The sequence below is a fragment of the Mustelus asterias genome, chromosome 19 (genome assembly GCF_964213995.1).
Source record: "Mustelus asterias chromosome 19, sMusAst1.hap1.1, whole genome shotgun sequence".
Taxonomy (NCBI): domain Eukaryota; kingdom Metazoa; phylum Chordata; class Chondrichthyes; order Carcharhiniformes; family Triakidae; genus Mustelus; species Mustelus asterias.
In genome coordinates this window covers 8341579-8369269 of record NC_135819.1, presented here as the reverse complement: position 1 = coordinate 8369269, position 27691 = coordinate 8341579, and the positions used below count along the sequence as shown (strand labels likewise).

Below are 27691 nucleotides of genomic sequence, written 5' to 3'. Positions count from 1 at the left end.
ACTGGCCTTGGTAAACTGGGAGTGCGTTAAATAGGGCGTGACGGTGGTTAGTGCTGCCGCCTCAAAGCGCCAGGGACCCGGGTTCGATTCCCGGCTTGGGTCATTGTCTGTGTGGAGTTTGCACGTTCTCCCCGTGTCTGCGTGGGTTTCCTCTGGGTGCTCTGGATTCCTCCCACAGTCCGAAAGACGTGCTGGTTCGGTGGATTGGCCATGCTAAATTCTCCCTCAGTGTACCCAAACAGGCGCCGGAGTGTGGCGACTAGGGGATTTTCACAATAACTTCATTGCTGTGTTAATGTTAAACCTATTTGTGACACTAATAATTAAACTTTAATTCCTGCCTATGACAATTGATGGTAGTCATGATGTGGAGATGCCGGCGTTGGACTGGGGTAAACACAGTAAGAAGTCTCACAACACCAGGTTAAAGTCCAACAGGTTTATTTGGTAGCAAATACCATTTGCTACCAAATAAACCTGTTGGACTTTAACCTGGTGTTGTGAGACTTCTTACTATGACAATTGATGTCAGAGGATAATACAGCAAAGGAGACTATTTGGTCTACCATTTCTGTGTAGACTCTGAAAGGGCATTGCTTGGATAGCTATCTGTTCTTCATCCCTGTAGCCACATGAGAGGAGTTGTTGCTCTTTATTGTAATGGGGGATTGAGGGATGTGAATGAGCTGTTGTTTGAACGGTGCCTTTACTGTGGCTGTTGTGCTTGGTGACTAGACGAGCAGCAAGGCGACAGGCTATACGTCACCCCACCAAGATTGACAAAGACAAGGGACCCACCAAAGCAACCACCACTAAGCTGGTATATCAGATTTTCGATACATTCTTCTCTGAGGAAATCGATCAGAATGACAAAGAGAATGGTCTAAAGCGCAGGCGTTGCGGAGTGTGTGAGGTAAGTGTCGTGTGGTAACTGCTAAATCATTACTTGCAGCATTGTTGGAGCTTTGCCTTATTACGGTGTAAAGCTTTGCCACTTAACAGTTGTGATGTGGACTGTTAGCGGAGGCCTGCGTTCTGGGCACTCGGTCAACTCACCAGAGGAAGCTGGTGTTACAAATTGATTGAGCTCCTCACTGCATTGGGGGAAGCAGAGTCCCTGGTGTCATTAAGGCTTGTATTGCTATTGGCTTGTTGTCCAGAAAACTATAAAGTTTATAACCTTGTGGTTGCTCGCTGACAGATTGCATTTGATGAGTTGCTGAACAAGAGATTACATTTGTTTTGAGCTATAATACAGAAGGTTATTTAACCAGCGAGCTATATCGGATGATATGCGGCTTCTGATGCCAGATTTATTTAAACTGAATTCCTGCTGGTGTTGGGAACTTGCCTGAAGTAATAATCCAGAAATGGCCGTGAGGTTACTAGTCCACTGACATAACCTGACGTAGCCTAGTTAATAACCCATAGAAACATAGAAAACAGAAGCAGGAGGAGGCCATTCGGCCCATCGAGTCTGCTCCACCATTCAATCACGGCTGATTTCTTTCTCATCCCCATTCTCCTGCCTTTTCCCCATAACCCCTGATCCCCTTATTAATCAAGAACCTATCTATCTCTGTCTTAAAGACACTCAATGACCCGGCCTCCACAGCCTTCTGCGGCAAAGAGTTTTGCAGATTCACCACTCTCTGGCTGAAGGAATTCCTCCTCATCTCTGTTCTAAAAGATTGTCCCTTTAGCCTGAGGTTGATGGGACACTTCCAAGCTGTGACTAATATAGGGACTTGAGAGGAGAAGCAGGGGGGAGGAAAACAACAGTTTATAGGTTGTCCGACCTCCAGACGTGTTTGCTCAGCCTCTTTTGTTTGGTAACAGGTTTGCCAACAGCCTGATTGTGGAAAATGCAGAGCTTGTAAGGATATGGTGAAGTTTGGAGGCGCTGGTCGCAACAAACAGGCCTGTTTACAACGAAGGTAAAATCATTATAAGATGTCAAAGCATTGTAATGTAAATGCAAGAAATATTGTACTCCTCCACAGGGACATTGAATGCTAATTCGACATTAGGAAATATACTTTTAGCAATGTGCTGCATATAATTAAATCATGGCTGCAGTAGAAGAGCCGCATAGAGTTGTTTTCGTAAAATAGACTCCTATTTCTGTGCTTCAATCTGTCAACTATACTTTGATCTCTGGCTTCTACAGGCTCCAGAAACCTGCATTGCTGTAGGTTGGAAGCTGAGTCCGCAGGTTCCGTCCTCAGTATTTGCTTCTGCTGCTTTTGCACTTCCCTGTGACGGTGTTGGTGACGAGGGAAATGGTGGGTTTGGGAAAATAAGTGAAGCAGAGGTAAAAAGATGCATCGACTCTGGAATCTGTGTGACCTGCCCAGCCACAGCGAAGAGACCTTCATCTTAAAATTGATCATACGGGCTTGGCTGTTTGAAGTGCGCGCTGTAATTAATCACAGGTTGCTGAGATTGTTCTCCCTTTTTGTTTCTTCCTGAAGGTGTCCAAATCTGGCCGTGAAGGAGGCCGATGATGATGAAAACGATGAAGCTGATTCCGAGATCATTGACAAAGCTTCTCCCAAAAGAATGTTGCAGGGAAGGAAGAAGAAGCAATCCAAGAGTCACATCTCCTGGATTGGAGAGGCTATCAAGGTAGACACAATTACATTCACCATATTCGTATAAAACCAAACATCTGGCGGTTTACAAACCTTTTGTCTTCTTGAATGAGGAACTTTTCCGCTTCGTTGGGCAATACAGTTTGTGCCAATGAGGAACGTGGACTTGTGCCACATCTTATGATCTTGAAATATCCCCAATGTCTTTCACGTATAATTTATTTAGACATTCAGTCATCTGTGCACAGAGTGACAACAAAACAGTCGAACAAAAAGTGATCAGGTGAATTAGCAAGTATTTATTTAGTGTTTGGTGATGCTGGTTAAGGGAAGACTGTAGACCAGGGTGCTGATCAATTGCCTGCACTTCAGGTAGTGGCTAAGGTGGGGCCGGATTGGTACCAAAAGGTACATGGAGCCTTCTTTTAATTGGGACATCCAAAGGATGGCACCTTGGACAATGCAACAAATCTCTCCGCTACAGCTAAAGTCTCCAATCTAGGTTAATAATTAAGGCTAGGGCTTGAATCTGTTGTCTTTCACCTTCAGTCTGATCTGAAAGTATTCATAATTGAGCTATATTTATGCGATGGCTCTGTGAGAAACATCTGTACAATAAAGTGCACTTAGACATTGGAGTAAAATGGAGGGAGCTGACTCGACAGGTCAGCCACGGTAATACTAACCTGGAATTGCTTCGTGTTGTCACTGGGTATCAAAACTTTAAAAACAAATAATAACCTCGCCTTCACAGAATTCACAACACTAGCAGAATTATTTCTGGCTCAAAGCCATCCCTTAGTTAACAGCAACCTGCACTTACTCAGTACTTTTCGTGAAATGTCCCATGATTAACATTGTAGATGTTAACATATCAAAGACTGTATAGACTTCTCGAATGCAAATAGCTAAAAATCATATTTAAAGGAAAAATCTGCTGGTTAGATTTATGAAATGTCGCATCCACGCAAATGCTGGCCAGCCAGCGACGCCCATGTCCCACGAATGAATAAAAAACTACACTCTGCTGCAAACTCTCCTGACATGAAGGACCAGGATCTAGCCTTCGCTCACTACTTGGGCGGCACGGTAGCACAGTGGTTAGCACTGCTGCTTCACAGCTCCAGGGACCTGGGTTCGATTCCCGGCTTGGGTCACTGTCTGTGTGGAGTTTGCACATTCTCCTCGTATCTGCGTGGGTTTCTTCCGGGTGCTCCGGTTTCCTCCCACAGTCCAAAGATGTGCGGGTTAGGTTGATTGGCCAGGTTAAAAATTGCCCCTTAGAGTCCTGAGATGCGTAGGTTCGAGGGATTAGCGGGTAAATATATGGGGGTAGGGCCTGGGTGGGATTGTGGTCGGTGCAGACTCGATGGGCCGAATGGCCTCCTTCTGCACTGTAGGGTTTCTATGATTACTTTGTCACTTTGGGGAATGGTGGATTGTCCCACTGCTGTAGCCACTGTAACTTCCTGAATGCACTTTTCAACGTGGTTTAATTTGGTTGGTTTCTTCCATATAATGAATGTAATCTGTTTCCTTCTCGTACCCATCGGTAGCATATAGCAGTTTAGAATGGTGTGGTACCAAAACCCTAAGGTTGCTCCTTCGGTCCACGCGCACCATTGTGATCTGCTAATTTTAACAGGGCGTAGGGGTAGTTTGGATCCTCACAATCTAGGATAAAGCTCCGTGTCTAATGCTTGTTTTATTTCAGGCTGATGGAAAGAAAACCTATTATCAGAAGGTGTCTGTTGATGACGAGGTTCTGGAAATCAATGACTGCGTAGCTGTCAGCCCTGATGACCCCAGCAAACCCCTTTATTTAGCGAGGTTAGTATCTTTTATAACCTGTTCATAACCTTTTATAGAATCCTACAGTGCAGAAGGTGGCCATTCGACCCATCCATAGAACCATAGAAAATTACAGCTCAGAAACGGGCCTTTTGGCCCTTCTTGTCTGTGCCGAACCATTTTTTGCCTAGTCCCACTGACCTGCACTTGGACCATATCCCTCCACACCCATCGAGTCTGCACCGACCACAATCCCATCCAGGCCCCATTCCTGTAATCCCTCATATTTGCCCTGCTAATCCCCTGACACTGGGGTTAATTTAGCATGACCAATCAACCTGACCCGCACATCTTTGGACTGTGGGAGGAAACCGGAGCACCCGGAGGAAACCCACGCAGACTCCGGGGGGGGAGAGCTGGGAATCGAGAGGCAGCCGTGCTAACCACTGTGCCACCCCATTATTTGTTGTATTTATTGACCTCAGTTAAATGAACATGAACACGCAAACTAAAACATTTGTCGGCACAGCGGACAATTGGGACTAGCTAAGAGGGCACAGTGGTCGGGCTGGACTGGTTGGGGCCGAAGGGCCTGTTTCTCTGCTGCATTGCTCTTTGACTCTTCAGATCAATGATTGTGCCTTGTGCCGAGAGCTGCCCTGAAGTGTTATCAATTTTTCCGGGCGATCCCTCGCCAAGGAAAGTTTTGTCAGTCGGTATTTAGGGCTTGGTTTCAGAGGACTAACGTCACGTTCAACACCACCAGAGAAATGCTGGAAAATCTCAGCGGGTCTGACAGCATCTGTGGAGAGAGAGTAGAGCCAACGTTTCGAGTCTGGGTGACCCTTCGTCAGAGCAGAGCTGAGATTTTCCAGCATTTTTCTCTTTTTTCAGATTCCAACGTTTATACTGATGAGACGTTGTTGGTCTGTCAGCCTTTCTGCTGACCTCTGGTGGTGAAGGATGGTGATTCAGCTTGCGTTGGAATTATGAATTAGATGATGGGGTCATTTTTTGGCTTCTGTATGATGCATTCAGGATGGATGTGGCAGCTGAATAGACACACTGGAGTATTTTTAACTTCAGATTGGTATTGTTTTCACGTACAAACGTTTCGTACATTCTCTAAACAGGAGCATCTTATTAGATTACACCTTGGAATTATATCGCTTGATATCTATTCCCTTGAAGCATTTACATTCAGGGATACTTTGGAACTCATTAAATAGAATTTTATTTGCATCTGTCACTGGGTAACATACCTGTTCTCCAGTGCTGTTGTTATAACATGATGTGGAGTTGGACAGGGGTAGGCACAGTAAGTAGACCCACAACACCAGGTTAAGGTCCAACAGGTTTATTTGGTTGCACAAGCTTTCGGAGCGCCACTCCTTCATCAGGTCAGTGCCGTGAGTGAGTGAGCTCACCTGATGAAGGAGTGGCGCTCCGAAAGCTCGTGCTACCAAATAAACCTGTTGGACTTTAAAAACTGGTGTTGTGAGACTTCTTACTGTTGTTATAACAAATTATTGTACTTGTGAACAGTTAATTAATAATGGCTGGTTCTGTATATGAAGTTGACTCCTGTTGGAAAGTATCCAAGGTGCTCAGAATAAATCACTTTTTGAAATGGCGTTGAGTTGTGTAACGGCGATCAGCTGTGTAATTTTACACTCGTTTTGCAGAATCACGTCCATGTGGGAAGATAACAATGGGAAGATGTTCCACGCAAATTGGTTTTGCCGTGGCACCGACACGGTGTTGGGCGAGACTTCGGATGCCCTTGAGCTGTTTCTGGTGGATGAGTGTGAAGACATGCAGCTGTCGTATGTAGACAGCAAAGTTAAGGTCATCTACAAGGCTGCTTCGGAGAACTGGGCGCTGGAGGTGAGGAAGCCTTGAAGCTGAAAACTGTCGGTTAGCTTCACCTATGCTCCTTTTCGTACTGTGAAACTCTGTTTTTTAAAAAATTGAGTTCCTCCTAAGTCTCAAATTGTTGCTGGTATAACAATGTGTGAAGAAAACGATCTCTGGTATGTGGACTCCCGGGTGAAAGCACCATTTGATATGTCTCCTGCTTCTGGCACATCACAGGGTTGTACAGATTGGAGGATTGATGCAGGCTCCACGTTGCAGATTGCAGCTCATCTGTGTCATTAATGTGTTCAGTAACAAGCATTACCTGAAGTGTAACAAAACTACGTAGAAGCCACCAACATTTCAATAGGCATTTCACAGGATGAGTGTCCCCAGTAACGAGAATAGCAGGCTTTACACAGACCAGAAGAACACATCGTCATGTCAATAGGAAACACCTACATGGGCGGCACAGTGGTTAGAACTGTTGCCTCACAGCGCCAGGGACCCGGGTTCAGTTCCAGCCTCGGGTCACTGAGTGTGGAATTAGCACACTCTCCCCGTGTCTGCGTGGATTTCCTCCCACACTCCAGAAATGTGCGGGTTAGGTTGATTGGCCATGCTAAGCTTGAAGATTGTGTACCGGGCTAGGCTAAAATCACACTACACTCACCTTTCCATCTGCGACATGCTATATGTCAGCAACAGATGGGCTTTTTAGGTGTTCCCTTTTGGGCAGACACATGTCACAAACACGGCTGGCGTTATCTGAGAGGGTTATCCAACTCGGAACACCAGTTTGTGGTGGTGTTTAATTTCGTTTAAGGGAATGTTGTGAGGAGCCACGTGGGAAACCCAGTGAGAACAGTAACCAGCTCAGTCTTAGTATAACTCTTATTAAAGACTATTTATTACAATAAAGAAAAGGCACATACACGAACTGGACTACAATGATCTAAAACAATTACAAATAGGAATTAGTCAACACATTCAGCTTATGTAGAAATTACCCTTTTTGATCCAAAGTATATTTAACAGATCTGAACTCTTGCTCTTCCCAAATAACATTCACTTCAATAGATCTATAAATAAAGGCCAGCTTATAGTTACCACAGTAGACAATTGAGGCATTATTCCGGGAAATGTCTCCCCTTGGTTCAGTGAAAATATGGTTTTAACTGTCTCCACGAACATTTCTGCTCTCTTGCTTCTTGTCGCTACAACCAACTTCCAGGCTGCTCGGTGGAATCTGCCTACCCACTATTTTTCTCTCTGATTGTTCTCTGTGTTTACTATCTGTCCCCTCAGTGTCTGTGGCTCTAAAAGATTGACATACATACGCCTCCTTGATGGTTCAATCGTCTAAGGTCATAGATCATAGAATCCCTACAGTGCAGAAGGAGGCCATTCGGCCCATCGAGTCTGCACCGACCACCATCCCACCCAGGCCTTATCCCCTTAACCCCACCTATTTACCCTACTAATCCTCCTGACACTAAGGGACAACTTAGCACGGCCAATCAACCTAACCCGCACATCTTTGGAGTGTGGGAGGAAACCGGAGCACCCAGAGGAAACCCACACAGACACGGGGAGAATGTGCAAATTCCACACTCAGTGACCCGAGGCTGGAACTGAACCCAGGTCCCTGGCGCTGTGAGGCAACAGTTCTAACCACTGTGCCACCATGCCGCCCATGTAGGTGTTTCCTATTGACATGACAATGTATTCTTCTGGTCTGTGTAAAGCCTGCTATTCTCGTTACTGGGGACACTCATCCTGTGAAATACCTTTTGAAATGTTGGTGGCTTCTACGTAGTTTTGTTACACTTCAGGTAATGCTTGTTACTGAACACAATGACACAGATGAGCTGCAATCTGCAACGTGGAGCCTGCATCAATCCTCCAATCTGTACAACCCTGTGATGTGACTTTTTTTTGTAAAGATACTTCCAGCTATGTTTGTGTGGGATATGAAGTGAGCGCTGTGTTATTTTTTGTGTACCTCAGGGTGGAATGGATGATGATTTTGAGCTGAAGATGGTTGAAGACGATGGGAAGACCTATTTCTACCAGATGTGGTATGACCCGGAATATTCGCGATTCCAGACTCTTTCAAACTGTGAACCAACCGAGGAGAATAAACACAAGTGAGTAAAGACCAATCATAGAATCCCCACAGTGCAGAAAGTGGCCCATTTGGCCCATCAAGACTGTGCCAACAGCAGCCCCACCCAGGTCATCCTCACCTGAGGGTTTGAAGAGAGTTTCCCGTTGTTACTGAGGCCTTTGTGGTAGCCATTGGAAACAGGAGCCATCTTGTACATCTCAAACTGTTATTGGATTTGAACGCGGAAAGGTCATAAGGGGGAGCAGATTTAGGACTGAGTTGAGGAGGAACTTCTTCACACAAAGGGTTGTGAATCTGTGGAATTCCTTGCCCAGTGAAGCAGTTGAGGCTACCTCATTGAATGTTTTTAAGGCAAGGATAGATAAATTTTTGAACAGTAATGGAATTAAGGGTTATGGTGAGTGGGCGGGTAAGTGGAGCTGAGTCCACAAAAAGATCAGCCATGATCTTATTGAATGGTGGAGCAGGCTCGAGGGGCCAGATGGCCTACTCCTAGTTCTTATATTCTTATGTCATTTGGTTCAGTCTGAAAAGATGATTCTCCAAAGGTAGGGTTTTTCCAAAAATATAACCACGGGTCTGAGGAGGAAACGGCAAGCAAGTGACTTTAAAGCAAGAGTTTGTTTGGTAAATTGGACTATACGCATCCATCATTGGGTGTACGTAACGGAATATAGAGCCAGAGACTCTTACTAACTCCCACTGCAGTTCCAGCTTTTTCACACACTCACTTCATACCCTTGCAGCCGATACATGAAAGGGCAACATTACAAACAGCAGGCCTGACCTTCCTAATGCTGAGTGTGTTGATCTTCAGCTTTTGTTTATATGTCACTTGGATATACACAGGATTCCTTTTACTGCTCAAATCAGGAGCTGGATACTGTTCAGAAAGTGGTTCTCTTGGAGCGGAGCGTGTTTGAATAACAAAGGGGTCATTATTAATTTATCCAGTCTCTGAACTAGTCCAGCACTCCCATGTGAATGGTTTATATCTCCTGAATAACGTACTTCATTTCACACATGTAACATTTTAGAATCAAAGAATCCCTACAGTGCAGACAGAGGCCATTCGGCCCATTGAGCCTGCACAGACCACAATCCCACCCAGGCCCTATCTCCGTAAACCTATGTGTTTACCCTGCTAGCTCCCCTGACACTATGGGGAAATTTAGCACGGCCAATCAACTTAACCCGCTCATCCTTTGGACTGTGGGAGGAAACCGGAGCACTCGGAGGAAACCCACGCAGACACGGGGAGAACACGCAAACTTCAAACAGGCAGTGGATCCCTGGTGCAGTGAAGCAGCAGTGCTAACCACTTTTACTATTTCTACCATTTTAAAAAACTTTTCCTTAAAAATGACTCTCTTGTATGTTCCACGTTAAATTTTGGACTGATTTTTGAGGATCTGTCTGTGAAAGTCCTTACTTTCTTTTCACTGCAGCTTATAGTTGCTCTGCAATGTAACCTTGAATATTGTGTCGCTTTAACTGAGAGACCTTTGGGCTGTTGGTTTTCTAGATTCTGTGACAGCTGTGCTCGACTGGCAGAAATCAGACAACAGGAGATGCCACGGGTTCTAGAAGCGCTGGATTTGAAAGACGACTCGAAGATTTTCTACTCATTGGCGTCTAAGAATGGAACTCAGTATAGAGTTGGAGATGGTGTTTACATGCTACAAGATGCCTTTTCCTTCAGGTATTATATTCCTGACCAGTATTGGTTCTACACTGGATGCACGTCAGTGAGAGTGGAAGGGGTTTATTTAATTACTCAGTCCTTTCAGTAAAGGGGCAATTCACTTCAAAGTGAGGTTGGATATTTCTGAACAAGTTAACTCGTATTTTCAAATGAAAGTAAGTACAAACTGGTGAAGAGATGTGGCTTCTAAATTGTAAGTGGTTTGAATTGGGATTGAACTTTTCAGAAAAGACAGCATTACAGATTTAGTTTAAGTTTATTTATTAGTGTCACAAGTAGGCTTACATTAACACTGCAATGAAGTTACTGTGAAAACCCCCTAGTTGCCACACTCCGGCACCTGTTCGGGTACACTGAGGGAGAATTTAGCATGGCCAATGCACCCTAACTAACACGTCTTTCGGACTGTGGGAGGAAACAGGAGGAAACCCACGCTGACACCGAGAGAATGATTGGAGTATTTTTTTTAAACCCAGTTTCTTTGTTAAATATACTGACCTGATTTAAAGTTTATTTGTTAGTGTCACAAGTAGACTTGCATCAGCACTGCAACTAGGGGATTTTCACAGTAACTTCATTGCAGTGTTAATGTAAGCCTACTTGTGACACTAATAAATAAACTTAAACTAAATCTGTAATGCTGTCTTTTCTGAAAAATTCAATCCCAATTCAAACCACTTACAATTTAGAAGCCACATCTCTTCACCAGTTTGTACTTACTTTCATTTGAAAATACGAGTTAACTTGTTCAGAAATATCCAACCTCACTTTGAAGTGAATTGCCCCTAGGTGAAAATCCCCTAGATCTCAATCAGTAAATGGCACTGCTTGTGCAGTTCTGAACTTGTACCAAAGGATTTTAGATTTAGTCTCCAATCCGGGCTTGCTCGCAGTTCCAGACCTAAAATTGGTATCTCCAAAAATTCACCAGAAATGCGCCGCCTTGGTAGAAAGTGTGTGGGTTCACTCCTCGTGATTGAATAACCAGGACTTGGTCATAAACCCAGGAGGGGCCATGTGGGTAGGTGATTGAAGAGTTGGAGCTGTACCATTAGCAATTCAGATTTTGTGGGGGGGGGGGAACAGAATATTGGCACGGATGTGATACGGGTGCAGGGTGGCATGAAGCCATTAGAGTCCAAGTGAATCAGGTCCATGGTTTTTGAACCTATTAAAAAATAGGGTTCTGAAGACTGTGGAGGAACAGAGCCGTGGGGTTATGCTGCAACTGTACAGGACCTTGGTGAGACCACATTTGGAATATTGTGTGCAGTTCTGGTCACCTCACTATAAGAAGGATGTGGAAGCGCTGGAAAGAGTGCAGAGGAGATTTACCAGGATGCTGCCTGGTTTGGAGGGTAGGTTGAGGGAGCTAGGGCTGTTCTCTCTGGAGCGGAGGAGGCTGAGGGGAGACTTAATAGAGGTTTATAAAATTATGAAGGGGATAGATAGAGTGAACGTTCAAAGACTATTTCCTCGGGTGGATGGAGCTATTACAAGGGGGCATAACTATAGGGTTCGTGGTGGGAGATACAGTAAGGATATCAGAGGTAGGTTCTTTACGCAGAGAGTGGTTGGGGTGTGGAATGGACTGCCTGCAGTGATAGTGGAGTCAGACACTTTAGGAACATTTAAGCGGTTATTGGATAGGCACATGGAGCACAGCAGGATGATGGGGAGTGGGATAGCTTGATCTTGGTTTCAGACAAAGCTCGGCACAACATCGTGGGCCGAAGGGCCTGTTCTGTGCTGTACTGTTCTATGTTCTATTAACTTTTCCAAGTATTTTCTCAAGCCTATTCGAATGCAGTTAATGTTCTGAGATGTGTGGTGGTGTTTAGACACACAGTCATTCGCTGGTTTGTTTCATTAGACAGTAGATGTAAGATGTGTGAGGCCAGACCAAAGGAAGAAATTCAGATTGGAAGTTCAGGGGTTTAAATTAATTTGAAGATATTCTCAATCTGGTTCTCCAATAACTTTCCGTCCTTGGATTCCTTCAGTGTGAAACCATGCAGTCCTGGCAAGCGGCCAATCAAGAAAGATGACGTGAATGAAGACCTTTATCCTGAATATTACCGCAAATCCTCCGATTACATCAAAGGCAGCAACTTGGATGCGCCCGACCCGTTCCGAATTGGCCGCATTCAAGAAATCTTCTGTCACAAACGTAGCAATGGCAAACCTAATGAAGCAGATATTAAACTGCGCATCAATAAATTCTACAGGTGAGTAGGATCCCAAGCTTGCAGTAAGTGTTCACGGTCTCAGTTTAGTAATGAGTTTTGTGTTCGTTCATCAGTTGCTAAAATAGTTGATGATAATCCTGATGTGGCAATGCAGAGAACAGCACAGGAACACAGGCCCTTCTGCCCTCCAAGCCTGCTATTTATATTTGAACCCTGCCTAAATGATGGGCGCATCGTTTAGGCAGAGTTTTTCTCTGATTTAAAGGGGTATGGAGTAGGTTTGTCATGTCAAGATCATCTAAGAGGTAGTTAGATTTTTGCACTTGCTCAGGAGCAGGATGTTTGCCTGCCTCCAAGCGTAAGACGATAGTTATACACCGTAACAAATCCATACAGTAAAATCCTGCCAATCACGAGGGTTAACTTCCCACAAATTCTCGCAAAGGGCAAAATCGAGAATGGTGATTTATAATTGGAGTGAGTTAGGCTCCAGCCATCCCAAAATTTGAATGTTAATTGGGTTTTTTTCCCTCTGGCTGAGAGACTTTCCTATACTGAAGGCCGATTACACCCGATTCTCTCTCCAGTTCCCTTTTCTCCCCCTCCTCCTTTCTTGCTTGCTTTATCATGACAGGAGAGCAGAAATCATGGCCTGAGTCCCCAGCAGATTCCTTTCACTCCACTGTTAACAGGGAGATAGGAAAGCAGTATTTAACGGACAAGGTGCTCCCTTCTCCCCAACTCAGCTGGAGCGAGAGAAGTTGTACGTTTAAAAAGACATTGTCTCGTGTTCTCCGTCTGGGGCTTTATTGTAACATAAGGACAAAAGGAGCATTTTCCTAGCGTCCCACCATATCCCTAACTCCCTCTTGTGCTCAAGAGTCAATCAAGTTGTTATTTAATATACTCAATGACTGAACAAATTCCAAATATTCACAATCCCCTGAGTTGTGAAATGTCTCCTTGTGTCAGGTGGCTGACACCTTATCCTGCGACTGTGGCTCCTAATTTCTAGTTTCTCCAGCCAGGTTCTTTTGATGTGTGTGGACTTTTGTGTTAGCAAATGCAGAATCCATTATTTGTATAGCAAGAGTCTAAAAAGCAGATTGAAACCAGTTTGATGGTGTTGATTGTGTGGAAAAATTAGTTCAGACACACGACTGTTTTGAACAGCTACATAGAACATAGAAAGCCACAGCACAAACAGGCCCTTCGGCCCACAAGTTGCGCCGATCACATCCCCACCTCTAGGCCTATCTATAGCCCTCAATCCCATTAAATCCCATGTACTCATCCAGAAGTCTCTTAAAAGACCCCAACGAGTTTGCCTCCACCACCACCGACGTCAGCCGATTCCACTCACCCACCACCCTCTGAGTGAAAAACTTACCCCTGACATCTCCTCTGTACCTACCCCCCAGCACCTTAAACCTGTGTCCTCTCGTAGCAACCATTTCAGCCCTTGGAAATAGCCTCTGAGAGTCTACCCTATCCAGACCTCTCAACATCTTGTAAACCTCTATCAGGTCACCTCTCATCCTTCGTCTCTCCAGGGAGAAGAGACCAAGCTCCCTCAACCTATCCTCATAAGGCATGCCCCCCAATCCAGGCAACATCCTTGTAAATCTCCTCTGCACCCTTTCAATGGCCTCAACATCTTTCCTGTAATGAGGTGACCAGAACTGCGCGCAGTACTCCAAGTGGGGTCTAACCAGGGTCCTATAAAGCTGCAGCATTATCTCCCGACTCCTAAACTCAATCCCTCGATTAATGAAGGCTAGTACGCCGTACGCCTTCTTGACCGCATCCTCCACCTGCGAGGCCGATTTAAGAGTCCTATGGACCCGGACCCCAAGGTCCTTCTGATCCTCTACACTGCTAAGAATGGTACCCTTCATATTATACTGCTGCTTCATCCCATTGGATCTGCCAAAATGGATCACTACACACTTATCCGGGTTGAAGTCCATCTGCCACTTCTCCGCCCAGTCTTGCATTCTATCTATGTCTCGCTGCAACTTCTGACATCCCTCCAAACTATCCACAACACCACCTACCTTGGTGTCGTCAGCAAACTTACCAACCCATCCCTCCACTTCCTCATCCAGGTCAGTTGAAAGCAAAATTACTGCGGATGTCGGAATCTGAAATGAAAACATGAAATGCTGGAAAATCTCAGCAGGTCCGACAGCATCTGTGGAGAGAGAATAGAGCCAACGTTTCGAGTCTGGATGACTCTTTGTCAGAGCTCGAACGAAGACTCTTTGAATAGTGCTTTGGGATCTGCCTGTGCAGATAGTCTGAGGCTTTGGATTAATGTCCAATGATGGCAGTAATACCTTGCTGCTGCCATAGACTTGTCAGTCCAGATTGTGGTCAGTGCTACCAAGTGATCCAAGCGGACATCCCAAACCTTAGGAATTAATTTGACCAAATGCATGTATCGCCTGGTTTGGGCAAGAGTTCCATTTTCCATTGGGTTTGAGATGTGCTTTTTTTACTGCCGCCGCTGATTTGGAATTGTTTCTTCCAGGGCTGAGAACACGCACAAGGGTCTTAAAGCCAGTTACCACACTGATATCAACTTACTGTACTGGAGTGACGAGGAAGTGGTTGTGGACTTCAAAGATGTTCAGGGCCGTTGTACTGTGGAGTATGGGGAGGATCTCACTGTGTCCATTCAGGAGTATTCTGCTGGAGGGTCTGACCGATTCTATTTCCTGGAGGTTAGACTATTTTGAACCATCGGTCTACATAACCTGTGCTACAATTGGTTGTAATTCATTTTCAATGGGTGTGTATAGAGGTCTTCTGCCACCTGTTACAAATGCCATCTTTAACTGTGAACTGGTCCTCAGGTTGTTGAGAGTGAATTTGCAAAGCACGATTCGTACGATGGTAGGGGGGTCAGGAAGACTCAGTGACAGACTTATAAACGTTGTTTCCTTCTCATTGGCTGAGTTCTCTGTCCCAGACAAGTACTATCTCTCACTAGCTTTGAGTTAAACTGGGGCCCCGTCTGCTTTCTCAGGTGGCTGTAAGAGACTCTGTGGTACTATTAGGCGGCACGGTGGTTAGCACTGCTGCCTCACAGCTCCAGGGACCCGAGTTCGATTCCCGGCTTGGGCCACTGTCTGTGTGGAGTCTGCACATTCTCCCCGTGTCTGCGTAGGTTTCCTCCGGGTGCTCCGGTTTCCTCCCATAGTTCAAAGATGTGTGGGTTAGGTGGATTGGCCATGCTAAATTGGCCCTCAGTGACAGGGCGACTAGCAGCGTAAATGCATGGGGTTATGGGGATCAGGCCTGGGTGGGATTGTGGTGGGTGTGGACTTGATGGGCCGAATGGCCACTGTAGGATCCTATGAAAAAAGAGGAGAATTCTCCATGTGGTTCTGGACTATATTAACCTCCCAACAAAAATGTTTTGTAAAGGAAATGGTCATTTGTTTTATTCTGTGCGAATTGGCTGCTGTGTTTCCTACATTTCAAAAATACTTAATTGACTGTGAAGGTGCTTTGGGGGCGCCCTGAGGATATGAAGGGCGATGCAGAGTCTTTCTTTTCATATCCCCAAAAGACCTCTTTCCAATAGAGGGTCACCAAAGATGCTGAATCGTGGCACCTACTCTGATCAGAGAAGACTGGTTATAGTGATCCCACTCATGGTCTGGCTCAGATTGCTCATTCAGCATGGACTGGTTAGGGGGGGAGGGAGGGGCGGTGGTGCTCGAAGCTTGGGCACGCATGGTTTGTGTGGCACACGCTACCACGTCGTACAATTCACTTGCACAGTGAACTTTCTGTTTTCTGTGCTGAACAAGTGAACGTCTCAGCTGATTCAAAGATACAGGAGCCAGTTCTACCCCAGGCTGGAACATGTGTTCGTTTTACTGATATCGATTCACCCACTGAAGAATTCCGGCTGAAAGATATTTTTGATCAATTTGGAATAACAAAACATTTTTTGTTCTATTTAAGATCCCTAAACTGTCTAATCTCTTTGTAATTCTCAGGCCTACAATGCTAAGTTAAAAAGCTACGAGGATCCGCCAAATCGTGCCCGCAGCTCGGGAAACAAAGGCAAGGGCAAAGGGAAAGGCAAAGGTAAAATGGTGTTTGGGCATTGCTGGTCATCGCGGCGTTTCTAAATAGCTTTGCTCAGTGGCTGCAATGGTAAAGGCAGCAAGTGACGGATCAGAGAGTCTTCTGTCTGTGCTCAATCTCACCTGCTGCAGCGTTTAACATGGGGCGATTGGTGGGTTCATTTGATTTGATTTATTATTGTCACATGTATTAGTGCACAGTGAAAAGTATTGTTTATTGCGTGCTATACAGACAAAGCATACCGTTCATAGAGAAGGAGAGGAGAGAATGCAGAATGTAGTGTTACAGTCATAGCTAGGGTGTAGAGAAAGATCAACTTAATGCGAGGTAGGTCCATTCAAAAGTCTGACAGCAGCAGGGAAGAAGCTGTTCTTGAGTCGGTTGGTACGTGACCTCAGACTTTTGTATCTCTTTCCCGACGGAAGAAGGTGGAAGAGAGAATGTCCGGTGTGCGTGGGGTCCTTGACTATGCTGGCTGCTTTTCCGAGGCAGTGGGAGGTGTAGACAGAGTCAATGGATGGGAGGCTGGTTGGCGTGATGGATTGGGCTATGTTCATGACTTTTTGTAGTTCATATACACTTGGTTGATTTTTTGTGCCACGACTGGCCCAGGTTGTCTGTCCCTCTTGTAAATCCGTTGGAATAAAGTGTGGGTGTTGAGGAGAAATTGTGGTGTTGGTCTCTGATGCCTCATGAGGTTTTTAATAGCTCTGTGGTCAAGTAGCCCGACAATGCATGTGGTGTAAGCTTCCACACACCAAGAAACAGCCACTTGGTCAATAAATGAGTTCGAGTAAAAGTAAATGGATCGGAGAGAAAAGTCTATGCTTGCATAGATTTGAATGCACCGTGAACCCAGGGTAGGTTGGGACTTTGGGCGTTTGATGAGGGGAGTGTTTTGTGGCTTTAATGCGTTTTGTTTGCTTGCAGGTAAAGGAAAGGGGAAACCCACGGCTGAGCCTGAGCAAGCAGAACCAGCGGTTACTGACGACAAGCTGGACAAACTGCGCAGCCTTGATGTTTTCTCGGGTTGTGGGGGGCTCTCCGAGGGATTCCATCAGGCAGGTTAGTTTGCGGGGGGGGGGGGGGGGTGGGGGTGGGGGGGGACTTCCCATTAATCAAATGAGTAGCTGAGAAGTCGGACTCTGTTTTTACAGAACCTGATTGACTTGGAAAACTACACATTTGTTTTAGTGTTTAATCAAGAAAAATTAAAACATCGATAAAAATTCAAACATTTCTGATATCTTTATTATGGTCAGTATAATCGCCAGAATCATTCATTAGAAAATAGGTGCAGGAGTGGATCATTTGGCCCTTTGCGCCTGCTCCCCATTTGGTATAACCATAGATAATCAATCCTCTATCTCCACACTCTACTCCCGCCCTCTCCCCATGCCCCTTAACACCATTAGAGTTTAGAAATCTATCTACTTCCATCAGTATAATCAGTGATTTGGCCTCCACTGCCTTCCTGTGGCAGAGAATTCCACGGGTTCACCACCCTCTGAGTAAAGAGATTTCTCCCCATCTCAGTCCTAAATGGTGTATCCCGTACACTGACACCTTGTTCTAGGACCCCCCTCCCCAAGACAGGAAATAACATCACTGCATCCAGCCTGTCCAGCCTTGTCAGCATTTTATACGTTTCGATGAGATCCCCTTTCTTCTGAACTCCGGGGAACACAGGCCCAATCAACCCAATCTCTCCTCCTACAACAATCCTGCCAGCCCAGGATCCAGCCTGGTGAACCTTCGCTGCGCTCCCCTCTGTGGGATTACAACCTTTCTTAGGTAAGGAGACCAAAACTGCACACACCGCTCCAGGTCTCACCAAGGTCCTGTACAGCTGCAGTAATAAATGCTTGCTCCTGTACTCGAGTCCTCCTGCAATGAAGACCAACATACCATTTGCTTTCCTAACTGTTTGTTGTAGCTGCGTACTCACTTTCAGTGACTGGTGTGTACAAGGACACCCAGGTCCATTTGTACGTCAACATTCCCCAATCAATCGCTGTTTAAATATTACTCTGCCATTCTCTTTCTCCTCCCAAAGTGGAGGATAACTTCACATTTATCCATGTTGTACTGCATCTGTCCACTCATGTATTTGCCCACTCACTCAACTTGTAGCCTCTTAACACCCTTCCACCATTCACATTCCCGCCAGGTTTTGGCGTCAGCAAACTTGGAAATCTTACATTTGGTTTCCTGATCCAAATCATTGATATTGTGAATATCTGGAGCCCAAGCGGCGATCCCTGTGGGTTCCCGTGCATACACAAGTGTCCAGTTCTGGCTGTCTGACCCATGTACTCTGTGACTTACCGTTCCTGTAATCCACTCCTTCAGGTGATTTTTCCATGCGAGTTCCTACTTCATCTTGGCAGCCCTGATAATGTGGAGAAGCGTTAGAGTTCTGCTTCCTTGGTGATGGATTTAAGATTTATTCACCATAGAATAGAAACCATAGAATCCCTACAGTGCTGAGGGAGGCCACTCAGCCCATCGAGTCCGTGCCAACCACAATCCCACCCAGGCCTGATTCCCGCAGCCCCCCCCCCACGTTTATCCTGCTAATCCCCCTGACACCAGGGTCAATTTAGCACGATCAATCAACCTAACTCGCACATCAAAGGACTGTGGGAGGAAACTGGAGCACCCGGAGGAAACACACACAGATACGGGGACAAAGTGTAAACTCTGCACAGTGACCCAAGGCCGGAATTGAACCTGGGTCCCTGGTGCTGTGGGGAAGCAGTGCTAACCCACTGTGCCACCCAGTGTGGGGGGCTCTCCAAGTTCAAATTGCAAAAACAATAGCTTTCCTTTTGGAACTTTGCATTGAAATAAATAAATGCCTTCAGACAATTAACTTTGTTTCTATGGAGAGGATTTTTATACGCGTTTAGTTGCATAGAATTCAGTTAATTTAACAAAATTAGCTGACCAAGCTAATGATTACAATGTGTTCATGTCAGAGTTGAGTGAAAGTGTTTTATATTAGGCACACATTATGACTAATACTTGGACAGTAAGTTGCATGGTTATAGGGGGAGAACTGGAATGTGGGACGAAAATGAAAGCTCTTTCGTAGAGCCAGCACCAGCACGATGGGCCAAATGGTGGCCTGATGTGCTGTAAGACTCTTTAACTGGTAACTCTTCCCTTCCACAGGTATTTCGGAGACTCTGTGGGCTATTGAGATGTGGGATCCAGCAGCCCAGGCATTCCGTCTGAATAATCCCGGCGCCACTGTATTCACCGAGGACTGCAATGTTCTGCTGAAGCTTGTCATGGCTGGGGAGAAGACCAATTCCCTTGGGCAGAAGCTGCCGCAGAAAGGTGACGTGGAGTTGCTCTGTGGTGGGCCGCCATGCCAGGGTTTCAGTGGAATGAATCGCTTCAATTCCCGCACTTACTCCAAGTTCAAGAACTCCCTCGTTGTCTCTTATCTCAGGTCAGTGGGGGGGAGGTTGCTAAAATCTAGCTGCTTTTCACTGCTGTAAGACTCGGTTAGCTCATCTGTTTAGATCGCTGATTGACCAGCAGGTCATTACATAATATAAATGTTCTCATTTGGTATTGTGGCTCAAATCACTATTGGAGTCTTGTTTGGATTTTATAGACAGCAACAAGTTATTGTAAGTGGGAGGGAGTGTGAGTGTTCGAAGGAATGATTCATAGAAACCCTACATGCAAAAGGAGGCCATTCAGCCCATCGAGCCTGCACTGACAACAATCCCACCCAGGCCCTACCCCCGTAACCTCACATATTTACCCCGCTAATCCCTCTAACCTACGCATCCCGGGACACTAAGGGTCAATCAACCTAACCCGCACATCTTTGGAGTGTGGGAGGAAACCCACGCAGACACGGGGAGAATGTGCACACAGACAGTGACCCAAGCCGGGAATCGAACCCGGGTCCCTGGAGCTGTGAGGCAGCAGTGCTAACCACTGTGCCACCGTGCTGCCCGAAGGAAGCTGAACTGCCTTGATGTGTCACTCGTGAGCACAGTGTGTTCCTCCACCAGCTTCAGCGACTGGAACACTGGCCGAGTTTTAATTAAATTCGGGGGGGCGGGGGGGTTACTGTGTAAACAAATCATTTCAGAAACTCACACTGGTTATTTCCTTATCTCGAGCCTCGGCATTGTGTCTGGTGAAACTTTTCTGTCTTTGTAACTACAAGGACTTTGGAAATAGCAATGGGGAAATCTTTGTTTTTATATACAAGTCTGTGCGATTGTGCAGGTTGCTCCCAGGCGTCTCCTGCGGAATTTTAATTGCTGTCTTTGTGTACTTTGCAGCTATTGTGACTATTACCGGCCCAGGTTTTTCCTCTTGGAGAATGTGAGGAACTTTGTGTCATTCAAGCGCTCCATGGTTCTGAAGCTGACGCTGCGGTGCCTGGTGCGAATGGGTTACCAATGCACGTTTGGGGTGTTACAGGTGAGCTGCTGCTCTGCTTGATGTGCAGTATGTAGCTGCCAGCAGGATACCTTTTGTGTAGAGGTCACCCCTGTGATTGAACAACTGGCCCGGCTGTTAGTAGTGAGCTCAGCTGTGAGGGTAGACATGACTATTCATAACGGAGATCACTGAGCCGCAATCGCCCTTTCTTTATTTCTCTACCCCTACTAAACAATGCGACAATCAAACAAGACTTTAAATTTGTGTTTTCTTGTTAGTAAGAGGTCTCTGGTTTATCAATCGGCAGTATGTACTGATGCAGTGTGGGAAACGTTTGTTTGTGCAATTAGTTGTTGCGCTTTGTCCCTCCTCCCCTCTTCTGAGAGCTCTGATTCATCAATAAAATATTGTTCCCGAGTGCCAGAAGCTCCTGGCAGTCAAGACGGTACCAGCAGCTTGTTCGTCTGGAGAGAACAAGACAGGTGATTGATCCACTGTTACCAGACCTCCACCTTCCCAATGGGAGCCATTGAATAGAAATTGAAAGCAGAACCTTAGGACAGACATTCCCCATTCCTGAAACGCAGTGGCTCATTGTTAACCACTGTCCCGTCTGGAATGAGGTACCTAGAAAGCTTCCGAAAGCTCAGGTTCCAAACGTTCGTGGCTTTTGCTACCAAATAAACCTGTTGGACTTTAACCTGGTGTTGTTAGACTTCTTACTGTGAGGTACCTAGACACAGGATCTGGCCTGGAACTGTTGCTCTGAATGTCTCAAGGCTACATTGAGCAGAGACTTTCCGAGTTTAATTTGCTTTAATGTTACAGTGATACGGCTGAACTTTACCCTGGACTTGGCTCCAATTCAGCCAATGAGTTTTAAAGTTTATTTGTTATTGTCACAAGTCGGCTTGCATTAACACTGCAATGAAGTTACTGTGAAAATCCCCTAGTCGCCACACTCCGGCGCCTGTTCGGGTAACACTGAGGGAGAATTTAGCACGGCCAATGCACCCTAACCCGCACGTCTTTCGGCCTGTGGGAGGAAACCGGAGCACCCGGAGGAAACCCACAGAAAGAATGTGCGGACTCTGCACAGACAGTGACCGAGGCCCGAATTGAACCCGGGTCCCTGGCGCTGAGAGGCAGCAGTGCCAACCAGTGTGCCACCGTGCCGCGATACAGTGGGTGAGAAGAGGTGGAGCTGAGTGGAGGCTGCTGACTGCTTCAGACATTTGAAGTAACTGTGTCAAGTGTTTGTCTTGTATCTTTCTGAAAACAGTGTGACATTTGCCAGCGTGTCTTGTTATTCTCAGGCCGGCCAGTATGGAGTGGCCCAGACCCGGCGACGAGCTATCGTGCTGGCTGCCGCACCCGGAGAGAAGCTGCCACTCTTCCCGGAGCCCTTGCACGTCTTTGCACCCAGGGCCTGCCAGCTCAGTGTGGCTGTGGATGATAAGAAGTTTGTTAGCAATATCACCAGGTAAGAAACAACCGCTGCACAGGATCTCCAGCTCTGTCCTCCTCCTCCTCCTGACGCTGTGGACACTTGTTGTAGTTAATACCATTCGCCCTCTAATAATTCACCCAACTGGCCAATATCACAAGTTTCGACCAAAACCGGCAGTGGGCTATTCAACCAGCATTGGCATCAGCAGCAGATTGGAGTCTATCCGTGCATGTTTTCAGCAGGATTGACTCGGGGAACAGGAGGTTGTCTTGTTCCCGTTCTCCCCTTCACTACACCTGGCTGATGAAGCCAACTCGAGCTCCCCAGCTGAGATCAGTTAATGTAACTTGAGACACTTGTTTGTGAGCCTCAACTAATCTCTGCGTCAATTCAGGTGCAGAGTTGCGGCTGCATCTCGGACAAACTGGCTGCTCTTGTTACAAGAATACTAGGTGTTTATTTTACTTTCGTCTTTCCACCCCCGAGGGAAGCAAATTAACCTTTTTTCTCAATACAGCACACTAATAACCTAGTTTTTATTTCTATCCTGTAAGTGTTAACCACCACACAGCACCCAATATGTTAAATCGTGGAATCGCTTCAATGTAGAATAGGCCATTTGGCCCGTCGAGCATGTGCGGACTCTCTGACAGAGCGTCTTACCCAGGCCCCTGCCCTAGCCCCATAACCCCACATATTTATCCCGCTAATTCCCCCTAACATTCGCATCTTGGGACACTAAGGGGCAATTTAACATGGCCAATTAATCTAACCTACACATCTTTGCACACCAAGGGGCAATTTACCATGGTCAATCCCCCTAAGCTACACATCTTTGGAGTGTGGGAGGAAACCAGAGCACCGAGGACACCCATGCAGACATGGGGAGAACGTGCAAACTCTACACAGACAGTGACCCAATTCTAGAATTGAACCCAAGTCTCCGGCGCTGTGAGGCAGCAGTGCTAACCACTGTGCCACCTTCACCAATACTTAACGTGATTTTATGTTCCTTGATTGAAGGCAGCTAACTTGTCATTGGTTGATAGTTGAACCTGGAGCCTGTCTAGTTGATTTTCCTCTATTATACAGCACTATGCCTCAGGATTACACTGGGTGGTATGGAATTGCTTCTAACTTGGGGATAATGTGAAATGATATTTGAGGGAGGACCTTTTTTTTAACAAATGACATTAAAATCTTCCAAAGGACAAAGTCTGCTCCATACAGAACCATCACTGTGAGGGATACCATGTCTGATCTTCCCGAAATCCGTAACGGAGCCTCTGCCCTGGAAATCTCATACAACGGTGAGCCGCAGTCCTGGTTCCAGCGGCAGATTCGGGGCACTCAGTACCAGCCCATTCTGCGGGATCACATCTGCAAGGTAAGGGAGCTTTTACCGCTCACTGACTGGTGCAGTGGGCTGACGGGGCTGAATGGTCCTGGACAGTAACACCAGCTGAAGCAGCAGCAAATCCTTCGTACTCGATCTGTAAAGTCAGGGAATAATCCTAATCGATCCCGTTTTCCAACTCACCCAGTTTAACATCTCGTATTCTCATTACTTCACTTGTTCCACAAACATTTATCATTCTTTCAATAAACAAACTATTTGGACTGTTTTTAAATATACTGTCTATTGTTGCCAATTTACAGCTTATTCTGTTCACCTTTCATTTAATATTTGGTGAATCTGAGGTTCTACTGGCCCACCCTGTGTCATAGAGCAGCTCAGCACGGAAACAGGCCCTTCGACCCAACCGGTCCATCCTGACCATGCTGCCCTCTCAGTTAGTCCCAATTGCCCGCGTTTGGCCCATATCCCTCTACTCCTTCTTACCCATGTACTTATCCAAATGCTTTTTAAATATTGCCATTGAATCTACCGCAACCACATACTCTGGCAGCTCATTCCACACACGCACCACCCTCTGCATGAAGAAGTTGCCCCTCGGGTCCCTTTTAAATCTTTCCCCCCTCGCCTTAAACCTACGCCTTCTAGTTTTCAATTCCCCTTCCCTGGGAAAAAGATTCTGTGTTCACCCTATCGCTGCCCTGGCTTCTCCAGCCTCTAAAGTTCATGCATCTTATTTTTCCCCTTGACTACCCCATTTATCTCTCTCTCTCTCTCTCCCTACAGGATATGAGTGCCTTAGTGGCAGGTCGAATGAGACACATCCCCCTTGCTCCAGGCTCCGACTGGCGTGATCTTCCCAACATTGAGGTGCGCCTCTCGGATGGCACCACTACCAAAAAGCTGAGGTACACACACCATGACAAGAAGAACGGCCATAGCAGCGCCGGAGCTCTGCGCGGAGTGTGCTCCTGTGCAGAAGGTGAGTGGAGGAGGAACGAATCTTAACTGTCTACAGTTGTGTGTGTGCATTAGCCCCTTGATACATTGTGAAATAATAATTTGGTTCAGTCGGGGGGGGCATAGAATCATAGAATCCCTACAGTGCACAAGGAGGCCATTCAGCCCATCGAGCCTGCACCGACCACAATCCCACCCAGGCCCTATTCCTGTAACCCCACACATTTAACCTGCTAATTCAGTTTAGCATGGCCAATCAACCTAACCCGCGCATCTTTGGACTGTGGGAGGAAACCGGAGCACCCGGAGGAAACCCACGCAGACATGGGGAGAACGTGCAGACTCTGCACAGACAGTGGCCCGAGGCCAGAATTAAACCGGGGTCTCTGGAGCTGTGGGGCTAACCCACTGTGTCACCCCCAATGTGATGCTCCAGGTGGGGTAATGCTTAAAAGGAGAGAAATCACCAATAACAACTCTTCAATATGCTGAAAGTAACTTTTGTTAACTTGGGGTTTGTTTTCATGGTTGCATTAGCGCCATCCTTACTGGCGTGCAGATTTAAATTTCAGGAGTGTAGATTCTCCAAGCTTCCTGTTAAACTTGACATTTGCTTAGCCTGTCGCTCCACTGTCACCTTGGTCTGTTGTTCAACTACTTCGTTGCAAGAAGATTTTTTAATAATCTTCAAGAAGCAAAAATATTACAGCTTGTGTTTAAATTGTGTGTTAAGTGTCTCTCTCTCTCTCTCCTCACCCCCCCCCCCCTCCTCTCCCCCCCCCTCCTCTCCCCCCTCCTCCCCCACCTCTTCTGCCTACCCTCTGTAAGGGTTAGACACCACACCGTGTGGAGTTACGAGAACGAGGCCCACTCTCTAACTTCTGGTTTGCTTTGCAGGTAAGCAGTGTGAGCCAGCTGACAGACAGTTCAACACACTCATCCCCTGGTGCCTCCCTCACACCGGAAACAGGCACAATCACTGGGCCGGCCTGTACGGCAGGCTGGAGTGGGATGGATTTTTCAGTACAACAGTCACCAATCCTGAGCCCATGGGGAAACAGGTAAATCAAAGTGTCTGCTCAAACTCCGCATTTAATTTGCATCGAAATCTCTGGCTCGCCTTTACACCCGGCCAAACTGAACTTTGAAACAAACGTGTTGGGCGAGGGGAGGGTAAAGGCAGCGTCTGAAGTTGCAATTGTCTGGTCTCTGGTTTCAGCTGCAGTTTGTTTTCTGGGAATATCTAGTCCAGGCTCCTCGTCCTGTTGACTTACCCCCTGTGCTATATTTAGTGCTTGCTGCTTGATGAGGAATGTGTTCAGCGCAGGCTGGCCCCCGAAGAGCAGCAAAGAGCTATTGACGCTCCGTGTGAATGGAGCGGAGTGACGACAGACAAATAGTATACCCGACGGAGTCTAATATTTGGGTTTCTGTGTTCTAGGGCCGTGTGCTGCATCCTGAGCAGCACCGTGTCGTGAGTGTGCGAGAGTGTGCGCGTTCCCAGGGATTCCCAGATACGTACCGGCTATTTGGGAATGTTTTGGATAAGCACAGACAGGTGAGTGTTGTAGATATCTCTTTCCCCCCCCCCCCCCCCCCCCCCCAAATCCCCAAACAAGTTATTAATCCAGGGTTGGAAAATGATAGCTGGGTAGTTTGGATTGTTAAATGCTGCTGCTTCAGTCTAACCACTCCTCATGCAGCAATTCCCCATTGAGGCTGCTCCGCCCCGCATTGCGAAAGACAGCGGCTTAATTTCTGGTACAGAATCCTGCAGGGGACATCTGCATATTGTACCATTGGCAGGAAATCAGCAGCACTGTAAAATCTGCTGTGACCCCGGAACAAGAGTGAAACTCTCTCTAGTTCTTGCCAGCATGTTGGCTCAGGAAGGAATGATCTTGGCAGAGGCTAAGAAGTATAGAGGTTTGGCTGCCTTGGTAACGGCTGGATGGGTTTATGTTGGGAGAGAGGATGGATGGACACAGCCTTGGCAGTGGATATCTTTCACATTCTGTGTGGTGGAGGAGGTTTTAAATACAAGGTAGTCACAGCAATACCTGCCATGCATGTTGCTCATCTACATTTTTATCCAAAACGTGTTTCAGTCCCAATACAAACCCCCTGCCGCACTGTGCCATCTGTCAGAGTTCTGCTTTCACACAACGCTGATCTCATTCTGTTATCCCACCTTCATGCCTCGATCAACACCTTCTCTAGCCCTTCACACTGCCGTTAACACTTCCTCTGTCCTGTGCCCTACAGATGTCTGCAATCTCTCCTACCTCCCACCTATCTCTGACCACCTACTCTGCTCCAGATGCCCCACCACCTCCTCTACGGTGTATATAGTCCATCACATTTCTCCCTTTCTTACCTCTGAAGGTCATCTGAGCTTGAAACTTGTTGCTGAGGGAGGCAGTAAAACTTGGGGCAGCCATCACAGGTACACTGGGGAAAGGTCGCTGTCTGTAAGACCTTTCAGCCACAGCGCACTATGGGGCAGGGAATTGTACAGAGCCTCCTCGGGCTATGGGACTCGCATTGAAACACAGTGAATATCACAATTGTAATGAAACATCTATCTGTGCATCGATCTATGGAGAAAATCTTGATGATATTTCACTTTCTGTGGTGGCCATTTTGAAATGTTTGTCATGTTAGAATCAGGATCCCTACGGAGGCCATTCAGCCCATTGATCCTGCACCGACGACAATCCCACCCAGGCCCTATCCCTAACCCTAAGACAACAAGCCACAGGATAAAGGCAAGATATCACAGGACAACAAGAGTTGGAAGTGAGCTGAAAGAAAAGTGGCAGAGCACGAAGAAAAGGGGATTCCGTCTGACCCCAGAAACTAACCCTAACCCTGTAACCCCACATATTTACCCTGCTAATCCCCCCCCTGACACGAAGGGGCAAATTACCACGGCCAATCCATCTCACCTGCACATCTTTGGAGTGTGGGAGGAAACCCACGCAGACACAGTGAGAACGCCCGGGTTCCTGGTGCTGCGAGGCAGCAGTGCTACCTGTGGCCGCTGTGGGTGGCACAGTGGGTTAGCACTGCTGCCTCACAGCGCCAGGGACCCAGGTTCAATACCAGCTTGGGTCACTGTCTGTGTGGAATCTGCA

At 46.6% G+C, this 27691-nt stretch overlaps 1 protein-coding gene across 1 annotated transcript in view; it reads left to right on the top strand.

The window, feature by feature from the left end:
* dnmt1 (DNA (cytosine-5-)-methyltransferase 1) overlaps nucleotides 1–27691 on the top strand; it is a 61652-nt gene that overhangs the window by 32612 nt on the left and 1349 nt on the right. Inside the window, exons 15-32 of the mRNA XM_078234988.1 lie at nucleotides 736–913; nucleotides 1840–1937; nucleotides 2475–2628; nucleotides 4309–4424; nucleotides 6071–6272; nucleotides 8253–8392; nucleotides 9899–10075; nucleotides 12082–12306; nucleotides 14801–14993; nucleotides 16281–16371; nucleotides 17302–17436; nucleotides 19549–19831; nucleotides 20685–20826; nucleotides 22104–22270; nucleotides 23447–23624; nucleotides 24381–24576; nucleotides 25452–25615; nucleotides 25996–26112. Coding sequence (XP_078091114.1) covers nucleotides 736–913; nucleotides 1840–1937; nucleotides 2475–2628; nucleotides 4309–4424; nucleotides 6071–6272; nucleotides 8253–8392; nucleotides 9899–10075; nucleotides 12082–12306; nucleotides 14801–14993; nucleotides 16281–16371; nucleotides 17302–17436; nucleotides 19549–19831; nucleotides 20685–20826; nucleotides 22104–22270; nucleotides 23447–23624; nucleotides 24381–24576; nucleotides 25452–25615; nucleotides 25996–26112 — 2956 coding nt within the window. The remainder of the gene's footprint in view (nucleotides 1–735; nucleotides 914–1839; nucleotides 1938–2474; nucleotides 2629–4308; nucleotides 4425–6070; nucleotides 6273–8252; nucleotides 8393–9898; nucleotides 10076–12081; nucleotides 12307–14800; nucleotides 14994–16280; nucleotides 16372–17301; nucleotides 17437–19548; nucleotides 19832–20684; nucleotides 20827–22103; nucleotides 22271–23446; nucleotides 23625–24380; nucleotides 24577–25451; nucleotides 25616–25995; nucleotides 26113–27691) is intronic.